The sequence below is a fragment of the Camelus dromedarius genome, chromosome 34 (genome assembly GCF_036321535.1).
Source record: "Camelus dromedarius isolate mCamDro1 chromosome 34, mCamDro1.pat, whole genome shotgun sequence".
In the NCBI taxonomy this organism is placed as follows: Eukaryota; Metazoa; Chordata; class Mammalia; order Artiodactyla; family Camelidae; genus Camelus; species Camelus dromedarius.
The window spans coordinates 13,354,682-13,367,749 of NC_087469.1; the positions used below are offsets into that span (position 1 = coordinate 13,354,682).

At 38.3% G+C, this 13,068-nt stretch overlaps 2 protein-coding genes across 2 annotated transcripts; both read right to left on the bottom strand.

The window, feature by feature from the left end:
- Nucleotides 1–1,467: 1,467 nt before the first annotated feature.
- On the bottom strand, nt 1,468–2,403 carry LOC105094489 (putative olfactory receptor 10D4). The gene has a single exon (XM_010986529.1). It carries the CDS (start codon nt 2,401–2,403, stop codon nt 1,468–1,470), a length of 936 nt encoding a protein of 311 aa, XP_010984831.1.
- Nucleotides 2,404–8,657: 6,254 nt separating this feature from the next.
- On the bottom strand, nt 8,658–9,590 carry LOC105094524 (olfactory receptor 10N1-like). Its single transcript, XM_064481996.1, has one exon. The coding sequence runs from the start codon at nt 9,588–9,590 to the stop codon at nt 8,658–8,660; it is 933 nt and encodes a 310-aa protein (XP_064338066.1).
- Nucleotides 9,591–13,068: the final 3,478 nt, after the last annotated feature.

A 13,068-nucleotide genomic window follows, 5' to 3' on the forward strand; every position in this document is an offset into this window, starting at 1 on the left:
TTGTTAGGGTGAAATTCAAAGACATTTTCTAAACCATTGTAACTTTTCAAGTGTTCATTATTATAAGTATTGTCAAGTGTTTCTTCGTAGTGACAAGTAGTGAAATGCTTAAAACAGAAAGCGTGTGTGTGCGTGTATGTGTGTCCGTGTGTGTTTCAAGAACAGAAGAATGGAGGTTGCAAACCATAAGCCTGTTTCAGCGTTCGCCTGACAAAGGGGGAGGTCAGGGACGAAAACATGGGTGTTTGTGTTTAGGAAGAGGAAAAGCAATTAGTATAAATCCTTGGAATCTAGAGGAAAAAAGAGGTGAATGGGATGGTATGAATGCAGCCCACAGCATCATGACAGGGCTTAAAGAATAGGAGTGACTACAGTAGACCCCCCCTTACCCTGGGGGATATGCTCCAAGACCCCCGTAGATGCCTGGAACTACAAATGGTACCAAACCCTATATATATACTATGTTTTTTCTTATACATGCAAACCTAGAGTAAAGTTTAAATTAGGCACAGTAAGAGATTAACAACCATAACTAATACTACAGTAGGACAGTTATAACAATATTCTGTAATAAAAGTTACGTGAATGTGGTCTCTCAAAATATTTTATTGTACAAATTTAATGCCTTTTCCATCCTAATTAAACACCTATCACACATTGTGGTTGTAACTTTTGTAGTTGGAGGTGCGACAACAAAACTAGTACAGATTTCTTTTTCTTTCTTCGCAATTTCTTGGATAGAAGATTCATTCTTACCATAGATGATAGCAGCCTCAACATACGATTTCTTTTTCTTTTTCTTTTTTTTTTCCTTTACAAAACTAAAGCTGATTCTTTTAGGGGCTAATGAGGAATGATTCCGATATACAACCTTCCAGGCATCTAATAATGCAAGAATATCTAGATCCCAGAGGAATGTGTACACGAGAAAAATACTAAAATCAAACCAAACTACACACTACAGAGATCTTGCCTTAAGTATTACTCGAGTTAGTTTGAATTTGGTGTTGACTGGAAGTAAATTGGAGGTTATATTCGACAAAAAGAAAGGATATTGAGCCCTGATAATCCGTATTAAGCTGGGCTTGCTTCAGTTTTTTTCCTCTCTCCCTTTCCTCTAGATATGTGTGCATGTACTTTTAACTGCGATTATGAGAAAGGAGATAAGTTCTTTTAACACTTCCAAAGATGTAAAGAGCTAAGAAATGTTCTGGGGAGAATGGCAGTCCTGGAAGGGAATCCACGCAGCACAAGAATCAGTTCCATGTCGGCAAAGTGACTCTATTAATTATATTTCCCTATAAAACATAGAAAAATATGAAAACAGACATTTAAAAAAATTTAGTGAGGTTAAGTGATAGATCGACTCAGAGTACCTTTAATTTCAACACGCCTTGGAAGCTGCAGATGAGAATTAGTCCTAAGAAATAGAGACTCAGACTCTGTCCAGCCAAGTTGTAGATTTTCTCATTTATTCTCCAGAGTGAAGCCTCTCTTGGGAAACACATTCCTCAGAGCTGATTTTACATCCTTGTTTCTCAGGCTATAGATCAGTGGGTTCAGCATGGGAGTTACAAGATTATTCAATATCTGAATTATAGCACCAAGCAAAGCACTGGGACTGGGCTGCAGATAGATGATGATGACTGGCCCATAAGCACAAAGAACTGCAGTGATGTGTGCGCTGCAGGTGGAGAATGCTCGTTGCCTGCCCTCTGCTGAGCAAATTTTTGATATGGCAATCCCAATGCGAGTGTAGGAAAGAAGGATGAGAGAAAAGCAAATGAGAGACAAAAGACCAACATTTGTAAAACCTACCCTCTGGGCCAGAGAAGTGTCCCCACAGGCCAGAGGTAAGATTGCAGGTATGTCACAGAAGTAATAGCCCACCTTGTTGGAGCCACAGTAGGACAACTGGAAGGTGAGGGAGGTTAGGACAGTGGCATGGACACAGCCACCCATCCAGGTGCCTGTGGCCAAGATGCAGCAGACCCTGTGGTTCATTATGGCCATGTATCTCAAAGGATAACATATGGCAACAGAGCGGTCCAAGGCCATGACCGTGTACAGGAAACACTCAGTACAGCCCAGGAAATGGTAGAAGAAGAGCTGGACAGCACAGCCCTGAAAAGAGATACCTTGACTCTGTCCTGAAAGGTAGGACAGCATCTTGGGAGCAGTTGTTGAAGAGAAACCCAGGTCAAACGTGGAGAGGTTTCCCAGGAAAAAATACATTGGAGTGTGAAGGTGAGGGGAGGAGATGACAGCTGTAAGGATGAGAACGTTTCCCAGGAGGGTGCATGCGTACAGCCATGAGAACAGGAAGACAAGGACAGGCTCGAGGCCTTCTGTCTCGGGGATTCCCAGAAGGATGAATTCGGTCACCACTGTGTGATTTCTCATTTTTATGCAGGAATCAACTCTTGGGTGTCTGTGAAAAGAAATTTGTGGTTAAATTTCATATGTATGTCAATTAGCCACGTTTAAATCAGTGAAACAGAAAAGGAGCAAGTGACCGGATATTTGCAGAGTGGTGCTTCCTGACAGCTCTGCCTCGGCAGGCCTGCTTCCCTCCGTAGTGGGGCTCTATCTGCAGTGCAGTTTCTACTTACAGATGCTCCTCATTACAGCCGTACCAAGAAGCCTTCTGTGGCCACTCTCTTATCTTCCATTCTTCATATACACCATTAAATTGCTTTAATTTTGAATGCTACTTTGTGATTCTAAAGAGACAAGTATAAAGACTCAATAAGGTCCCATCCAAGTTTCTTTTTTTTTTAAACATTTTTTATTGATTTATAATCATTTTACAATGTTGTATCAAATTCCAGTGTAGAGCACAATTTTTCAGTTATACATGAACATATATATGTTCATTGTCACATTTTTTTCTCTGTGAGCTACCCTAAGATCTTGTGTATATTTCCCTGTGCTATACAGTATAATCTTGTTTCTGACATTCATCTGAGAATATGTGGTAACATGAATGCCCCCAAAATCATTTATGATCACATAAGCCATACTTACAAAAGATACAGACTCTTTACCACATTGTCTCCCTAGGTATGAAGATCAAAATGAGAAACTAGCCAAAAGAAGGGTCTTGGATAGCTCTTAATAAACAAAATTACTTTAACAGGACCTATATGCTCCAGATTTCAGGACACATGAGTAACTGGTAGTCTCTATTTCAGTTTCCAAAATCTGTTAATAGTCTAACCAGATCTAAGTTAAGCAATAACCCAATTTTGTGGCAGTTCCAGGCACAGGGGTACCTTTCAAATTTGCATACTTTGAAAAATTCGGATACCTTTTTCAACCTGTTTTAACTTTTCTAATGCAGTGAGGTCTTTAAATTTTAGATCAACCCATGAATCCTACTGCCTAGGACCCTCTCTCTTTTCTCTCTTTCTTTTTTCCCTTTGGTGATTTTGACAGGAGGGAGAGAGTCAGAGCCAAATCTTTTTTTTTTAAGTGAAGGACAAAATTTGGGCACTTACAAGGCAAAGAGGGCACATAACTGGCTGGTGCTGTTGAATGTTGTTTTTCTTTCCTTCTCCACAGAAGGAAGGAGCCCTTTCCTGCTAAACTCCCATCAGCTTGCAGCCTGCTGGTCCATATCCTGAATTCTTCTCTTTTTCAATCACTTTCAAATAGAATGTCGCACATCTAAGTGTACTTTCAGTTCCACACAGTAACTTCCCTTCTGATTCTAGGAACTACAGTAATTCTCAGACACCAAAGATTTTAAATAACCTTGGCCTTCCTTTGGGTATTAATCTCCCAAGTCAGGGATCTTACTGCGTAAGGGAGCAATTAACTGCTTGGTATAACTGAACCTTAGAAATGAGACAAAGAGAAAGGAACTGATTAAAGATTAAATCTTCTGATTTCCTTTGTGAAATACTTAGGTGGAATAGTAATTTTAAAAATTTCTTTGGCACACATATCATATATTTATATGTACATTTATATATTTACTACTTTTTCACGTGTATATGTTGTTTTAATGAATATGTTATTTTACTTCTTGTATCAATGGGATTGACTTACTGCAAGCAGTAGTACCTGGCATAGCTCAGAGAATTAAATAAATTGAGGAAAACTAGGCTCCTTGAGGGTGGGAATTAGGGCGGCTGCAGGGGTCTCAGAGTAAGAATTCACAGAGCAGCCCCAGGCCCCACCAGCAGGTGATTCAGCCTCAGCTGCCTTTTGCTTCTGTGCGCCTCAGCTCCAGATTCAGATCTGATTTCCTGGGCTGCGTCACATGCCTACCTCTGTGGCCAGGGCATAGGGTACGGTAGAATGGAGACGTGCAGTTCACAGGGTAGGGGAAAGGCCCATCACGAGGAGAAGGGGGAAGAAACATGCTGAGAGGCCAAAGAGAATTTCAAGCTATAACTTGAGGTGTGTTTCACTTGGCATCTGTTCAAGCCTCTAACTTAAATGCCTTGAATACTCAATAAATATTTGGGGGTGGTGGATTTTCAAATCCCTCATTGAATGCATTCATTCATTTGCTTATTTATGCATACATGGATCGATTTATCCCCCCAAATACTGATTACTAATTATGTCAGGCGGGGCATTAATTATTTTCCAGGAGAGCCTGCAAGATCGAGGAGGGGGTGGTTACACATAGTCCGTCTGCTCAAAACACTTGAGTCAATCTGAAAGGGAAAGAGTGTTTGACAGTCTGATTTAAACCTCATAAAACTCTGATGAAGCCTACAGATGAGGCAAGTTAGGATCAAAGAACTTAACTTGCCCCAAATCATGGAGCTTACTCTGCAAAGAACTGAGCTTTGGCCTCTTCTTTATGAATTTTGGCCCTGAGGTTCCTGATGATCAGGATTCAGTGTTTAAGGAGTGTTTGGGTAATTATACTATTCCACATATGTCTACAATTTTGATTTAACAAGTAAACCTTCCTGCACATTTAACTAGTGATAAAAGGATGTCAAAGTTAATAATTCTACCTTCCTATTTATCCTGGATTGTCTTAAGCGTTTTGAAGCATGATGACTGAAACACAGGCTGTACAAGTGAAAAAGATGATAAACAGGCCTTTTTTCCCCCCTGGTTTACAGCAGAGTGAATCACTTATATATATGTATGTATATCTTTTAAAAATTCTTTTTCATTACAAGTTAACACAAGCCATTGAATAGAATTCTCTGTGCTATACGGGAGGAGATTGTTATTTGTCTATTCTGTGCATAGTAGTTTGTATGTTCCAATCCCAAACTTCCAATTTATCCCTCTCTCCTACCTTTCCCCCCAAGTAATCATAAGTTTGTTTTCTATGTCTGTGAGTCTATTTCTGTTTTGTAAATAAGTTCATTTGTATCATTTTTAAAGATTCTACATATAAGTGATATAATATGATATTTGTCTTTCTCTGTCTGACTTACTTCACTTAGTATGATAATCTCCAGGTCCATCCATGTTGCTTCAAGTAACACCATCTCATTACTTTTTATGGCTGAGTGTTATTCCATTGTGTAAACATACCACATCTTCTTTATCCATTCATCTGTCAGTGGACTTTTAGGTTGATCCATGTCTTGGCTATTGTAAATAATGCTGCTATGAACATTGGGATGCATATATCATTTTGATTTAGACTTTTCTCTGGATATATACCCAAGAGCAGGATTGCTGGATCATGTGATAAGTCTGTTTTTAGTTTTTTATGGAACCTCCAAACTGTTCTCCATAGTGGCTACACCAATTTAAATTCCTAGCAACAGTGTAGGAGGATTCCTTTTTCCTCACACCCTCTCCAGAATTTATTAGTTGTAGACTTTACTATGATGGCCATTCTGACTGATGTGAGGTGATACCTCATTGTAGTTTTAATTTGCATTTCTTGAATAATTTGTGATGTTGGGCATCTTTTCATGTGCCTCTGCCATCTGTATGTCTTCTTTGAAGAAATGTCTATTTAGATACTATGCTTTTGATCAGAAAGTAAATACCATTCAATTTAGCTTGGTCAGCAAAAATGTATTTGGGGAGGCATGTGACACGAACTATCTTAGAAGTCCAACCCAGATGTTTTAGAATCAAGGTGGCATGTGCTAAATTAATATCATAGTCAACAGTGAAAACACAAACGTTCTACACTCAGTAATGATGCCTATTGTACACCCCAAACAGGGATCAGATCTCATTTGGGCAGACTTTAACAAGAGCCTTGCAAGCATACAGTGTTTGATAATAAAGGTCACACAGAAAACTAAATGGTAGAAGGATATACTTGACCCACGTTGTACAGTGGGTGTACCATTTTACATTCCCATCAACCATGCACAATGGTTCCAATGTCCTCACATCTCTTTTTTTTTTTTTTTTTTTTTTGCCTCTTATTTTTCCTTTGTATTTTTGGTTTCCGGTAAGAGCCATTCTAATGGGTGTGAGGTGATGTCCTATTGTAAATCAGATTTGCATTTCCCTAATGATTAGTGATATTGAGCATCTTTTCATTTGTCTGTTGGCCATTTGTATTTCTTCTTTTTGAGAGATGTCTATTTAAGCCCTTTTTCCCCTCTTTAATTAAGTTGTTTTTGTTGTTGTTGGAGTAAGAGTTTAAGAAGTGGTATGTGCATATGTGTTTTAAGTAAAATTTTATGTTGTGTGCTATATTAAAGTTTTAGATACAGGAACAATTTAAACTGCTTTATTTTTTTTCAATGCCAGTCATTATAACGCTGATTTAGAAGGAGCCAAAAAAGCAGTCAGAATTCATTCAGATTTAGCTTTGATATATCTTCAACTTTAATGAGAATATATATTTTAATTAGTACATGTGGTTGTTCTGTATCTTTATTTGACTCATGTTTCTGTCTTTATGTAAAGAAATATACAATCACATCATAATTTGAAAGGGTAAGTAGTATCCATTCATTCATTCAACAAACACACACAGTGCTTACTATGTCACTGGGCTGTGTTCTGTGAATATTAGAGTGAATAAGAGAAATGATCTCTATTCTTACAGAATTTTCCGTTGAATAGAAAATAAATCTATTGAACAACTTTAAATTTAGTGTTATGGGTATCTGCTCATAATCACTATCCAGGCTTTACCGAATATCATAGCATACAGGTTTTTCAATGAATTTCCAGCATTAATAGGAAAGCAGACTAATACTAGAGTTCCCTGAACCTAGCATATCACCTAGGATACATTCCCAAAGGATGCCACTAAGATTCTGTATGCCCTTACATTTTGCTGCTCAGGTTAGGAGGGACCATCGAACGTGGATATTTATCTATGCTTAAATAAGCTCATGTTGTCCCTTTTGTTTCATGCCTTTTGTAAAGACTGCAATGTATTTTATTTGGGATTTCCACTTTTATGTTTTGTTTTTAATATTTTCAAATAGTTTTGAAACTTTTGAGAGTAAAAATGGAATACAAAACCCACAAATCACTAAAATGTCGTAAAAACTAACAGCTGATGTGTCTGTGGGTTCTCCAGTGAATACTACCCCTCCTTTTCCCCTGGATTCTGGAGGAAATTGAAATAATTATCAAATTCCATATTGTTGGAGGCCAAGTTGGAAAATATAACTTGGTAGGAGAACCAGATATGCATGGTAATTGCACTTGGTCTTCGGGGTGTCTTCTCTTCAAACAACACCGGATAGGAAGGCTTTCCCAGTCCTTTCACGCTGGAGAGTAATTTGGGATGTTGTCAGTATGGTACAGGAGGAAGCAGTGACAGTACGAGTTGAGAGGGCTCGACCTGGCTTTACCAAAACTAAATGTGTTGTGAAGGGCAAGACACTTATTTCTATATCTCAGTGCCACCATGTAGAGAAGGGTACAATGGAGAGGGGGTATAATAGTAAAGTCAACATATAAACATGACCTGTGTCAGTGCATATTTAACAGTTATTTACTGAACACTTTCCGTGTATCATGAGCTCTGGAGAGAGGAAATGAGGATGAGTAAGTTGCCAGGCAGGTCCTTTAGGGCGGTCATATGGTAGAGGGATAAACAGTAGGTGCTTTGGAGTTAACTGGATCTGCATCTGTGGTCTCGTTTGCCAATGAACGTGCAAACTTGGGTTCATTTGAAGTCTCTAATCGTCAAAGCTCTATTTTACAAAGTGGAAAGTACTTATGGCGGGGATGGTGAGATGAAGATTACCTAAGATGGTATCTGTGAAATGTTCATCATAGTGCCTGAAAAATAGACCATGTTCTGTCAGTGGTAATTAACTCTGTTCTTAGCATTGTTAAGACAGTGAAATGTTTATAGGCAGAAAACAGGAATATTTACATTCCAAGTGGAGTTAAAAAGTGGAATGAAGGATGAATGGCACAGAGATATGCCAGAGATCCTCACTATTCCCAGCCAGGAAAAACTGGCTGCCCATTGTAAGGATAAGAAGTCTGTCTCCAGCTGCTTGCTCTGTCCCTTAGATTCCTTTCCTGGGATTAGGTACTGAGGATAATATTAGTGATAGAGTTATTTATGGGGTCCCAGGATTTACACTCAAAGATAGAAAATCTTACTAAGTAGACAAACTATAATGCTTAAGAGGAAGTATTTTCTATTATTCACCTATTTATTTAAAAAGAAGAAATAGGAGAATGATGTTAAAAGACAACGCATTTCTAAAAGACATTACAAAACCCAGAATTTATTCCAGAGCAGTCAATACTACATTGTGGAAAACCCTTTTTAAGGAGCTTTTCACTTCCCTGTTCCTTAAGGAATAGATTAACGAGTTCAGCATGGGTGAGACAATATTATTTAATATTTGCACCGTGGCACCAAGCAAGGGGTTGGGTGTGGGCTGCAGGTAGACAATGACTGCAGGGCCATAGGCACAGAGGATTGCAGTGAGGTGGGCACTGCAGGTAGAGAAAGCTTTCTGCCTGCCCTCTGCGGAGCGGATTCTCAAAATGGCAATCCCAGTGCGTGTGTAGGAGACACAAACACTGAACCAAAACATCAAAACCAGAAAGCTGACATTAGTGGAACCCACTCTTTGGGCCAGGGAGCTGTCAGCACAAGCCAGGGGTAAGACAGCGGGAATGTCACAGAAGAAGTAGTCCACCCGATTGGGGCCACAATAGGGTAACTGAAAGGTAAAGGAAGTCAGGATGGTGGCATGAAGACAACCCACTGTCCAAGCTGCCATGACCAAACCAACACAGGGTCCAGGTCTCATGATGAGCAGATACCTCAGCGGGTGACAGATGGCAACAAAGCGATCGTAAGCCATCACGGAGTAGAGGCAGCCTTCGGCAGAACCCAGGAAATGATAGAAGAAGAGCTGTAAAGCACATCCCTTATAAGAAATGGCTTTGCTCTGGCCAGAGAGATAGAGTAGCATCTTGGGACAGGTCACAGATGGGAACAACATGTCAAAAATAGACAGGAGTCCCAAGAAGAAATACATGGGGGTGTGAAGGGTAGAGGAGGGAACAATTGCTATAAGGATGAGTAAGTTGCCAAGCAGGGTGAAGAGGTAAGTGAATGAGAAGATGGCAGAGAGCATAGTCTTCAGTCCCTCTGTCTGAGGTATTCCCAGTAGGATGAACTCACTCAGCTGTGTGTGGCTGCTCATGTTCCTGGAGGGACGGTCTGGGAGAGACAAAAGACAGAAAAACACGAATGTGGAGGCTGATTTGTGACAGACGCAGTACCAATATTCGTCATCACTAATCTTTGTTTAAACATACAGATGATGTCGAAATTAAGAGTTAGAAATTCTGCCAAGGACATTCAGGGGCCAGTAAAGCACATCTGTGCCTTCATATCTCGAGAGATCATATTTCTCCACTCATATGGCCATAAAGAAAAATGAAGCTTTAACATGGTGAAATACTGGATGGGATAAGAGAACAAATACCTCAATACTGAGTAAATGAACATAGTTTGACTAATGTCTGCAACCACTGCACAACAGTAAGTGCCCCGGAAGCCTGATCTTCCTGATTCGTTTTCAGATCACCTCTAAGTCATTCAAACACGTGATCGAATACCTTCTATATCTATCAAGCATCAATTTGAGAGCAAAGCATAGTGATACAACACATTGATCATTAAGATTTGGGTTTTATTGATATCATTATAATTGGATATATTCTTTTTTTTTTTTTTTTTTAGCATTTTCTTATTTGACAATATTCATTTAGCTGAGGAGAAACTGCTGGTAGCAAGTCTGGTTATTATCATGAGGTTTTAGGTTGTTTGGAGTCTACCAGCTAAGTCACATTATGTAGATGGTAGGTTTTAGGAAAGTCAATATATAATGATGTAGATACGGATATTTGGTATTTGCTAACAATGGAAAATTTTGAATCCAATGAATATCTTTAAATTTTGCGAATGTTTTGTGTATTTTTCTGATTAAAAATTATTTTGATAAAAATATAACATGAGATCTACCCTCTTACCAGATTTTTAATCGTACCAAATGATATTAACTACAGACACAATGTTGTACAGCAGATCTCTAGAGTTCATTCATCTTGAGTTAGTGAAACCTTATACCTGTTAATTGGCAATTTCCCATTTTCCCCCATCCCTGCCCCTGTCAGCCACCATTCTGCGTTCTGCTTCTAAGATTTTGACTATCAGTTTTATTTTAAAGGAAAAGCAATGTACAGTGTGAAACAGCTGGTAGGGTGTGCTGTGGTCAGCTGTCTGCTACAGTGCTTGATTTTGTGAATCAGCCAAGAAGAGATGCTGCTTTCACTGAAGTTTTTACTGGTATGATTTGATTTTGAGAGAGCAAAAGTGTAAAAAAAAAATTGTCTAATTATAATTGTCTGGACTTCTAATTACAATCCCTGGTCATTTTCTATGATTTTCTTTTATAATTAACAGTTACTGATTGATAATTTTGTCTTCTAAAAAAATGAAAGTAGTAAGATAGGTTAATACTATCCATGTATATAAAAGAAATTCTGATGACCTTGAGTTCAGGTTCTACTAGACTACAGGTCTCTGAGGGTAAAGACTGTAATTTGTCATTATCTGAAATATTTATCACAGTGCCTGTGAATAGCTGGCATTTAACTATTTGTTAGACAAATGAAATAAAAAGTTGGAGATTAATTTATGGATATGCTTTGACTGCAAGTTCTATGAAGATACCTTGTTTATTCTTGTTCCCCACTGTACCTCTATGACTTAGGAAACACTAGAACCCAATAAATGTGTTTTTTCAATAGAACTTTAGAATGCTCTGAAATGATTCCTTTTGTCTTTAGACTACTATCAGCCTTTTTTTTTTTTTAAATTAATGATTGTAGTGAGTCTGCTTTTACCTTGAGAATCCATGCCTAATAAAAGGAAGTTAGAGATTCTTCTAAATGTATGGTATCTAATTCCTGAATTGGGAAAGATAGGATGAATGAGCCTTGAATATCTTCATAACTGTTGGAAACCGGTAATTTCCTCTTGCTGGAGGAAAAATATATATAAATGATAGGTGGAGGTACAGAGTTAAGGAAGGATAATGGAGCTCCCTCAAGAGAAGGAAAAGGAAACAGTCATGATTACTGGAAAATTCTGCAACAAAAAGAAAAACATGAAAAATGAATTAGTGTAAGAATACCTGAAATAGTACAAAAATTATTCACACAACCATAGGTTCTAGATTTAGATCATGCGTTTAGTTTATATGATACGTAGAACTAGGATAGCATTATCACAAGATATATTAATGCAGTTTATTTACTTCATCATTATTGTTTTATGGTATCAGATCTATAGAGATGCTGTTTATTGTATTGGATTCTTTGAGCCTTTGGGTCCTTCTGGGTTTCTTGTTGGAGGAAAGCTAGTATTCTTCACTTTTCCATACTACTTTTGTCTGTTTCCAATGAGGGGTCGTCTGGACCTGAAGTCAGTTTGCACTTGGGCTGAAGTTATGGAAGAAAGAATGCATGGCCACCGGGTGGCTGCCATGGTCTGGATTAGCCATCTTTTTACATAGCCATCCTCGCAGGCTTATGAACAATTTCTGGTAGGTTCAATGAACAGAGAGGGCTAATAGAATAACTGAGAGGAGGCAATGGTGGTAAAGAGAGATAAGATTTTTGATCTAGGCAGATTGGTTTTTGAATCTAGGCTCTTGCTTAATAATTTTGTGATTTTGCTAGGTTTCAGTTTACTTACCTCTAAAATAGGGAACGGTATTATGTTCTAAGAGTAGATTAAATGGATAGATTAAATAGGATAATGTAATGTGAGGCATCTAATACAGTGGCTGGCATATTGCAGGTTTCCAGAACCTGTTAATTACCCCTTTGGGCAAGAATGAAAACACTCCTGTAATGTACTGATTTAATATATGCATGCACATAGTTAATGCTAAATAAGTCACAGTTTGAAAGAAATGTTTAAAAAATACCCCTGGGTGCCCATTGGAGGTCTACTCTGAATAATGCTGAGGTGCAAAAATAAAACATGAGATGGAGAAGAATGGGAACCATGGCTTAAGTATGTACCTTGCCCCCATACCCTACATGCAAGCACCCACCCCTCTAAACCATTCAAAACACAGCAGAATGTGAATCGTGCTAATACATTACATCAGTGACATGCAAGGTGAAACAGTCATATTTCTGTTGGTTCTCAATCAGTATAAACATTATTTTCTCTAAGATAAAAACTGAAAGCAAAGAAAAACTGAGAAATATCTCATGAAAATAACACCATTTGTTTACCATGTTTTTTAAAACTGTCTTTATAACTACAAATATTATTTTTAAAAATCTTACACATTCAAGCTCCTCACCATTTCTCGACTCACAATCAGACAGATTCGTAGGCATCAAAAGCACACATGGAACCCGAGAATGATAATTCAAATAGTAATTTAGGGTTGATTCCACAGTTAGAAGTGGACACAACTTTCCTAGAAGATTGAATTCAAATGAAAACATTTGTCTCAGAAAGACACAACATGGCATATTAAAAAAGAGCTTGGATTAGAGTTCTAAAAACACAAGGTCGAGTTCTGATCTTTGGTGGTGTGACTCTGGGCAAGTGGTTTATAATCCCTGAGCCTCAGTTTCTCATCTTTAAAGAAG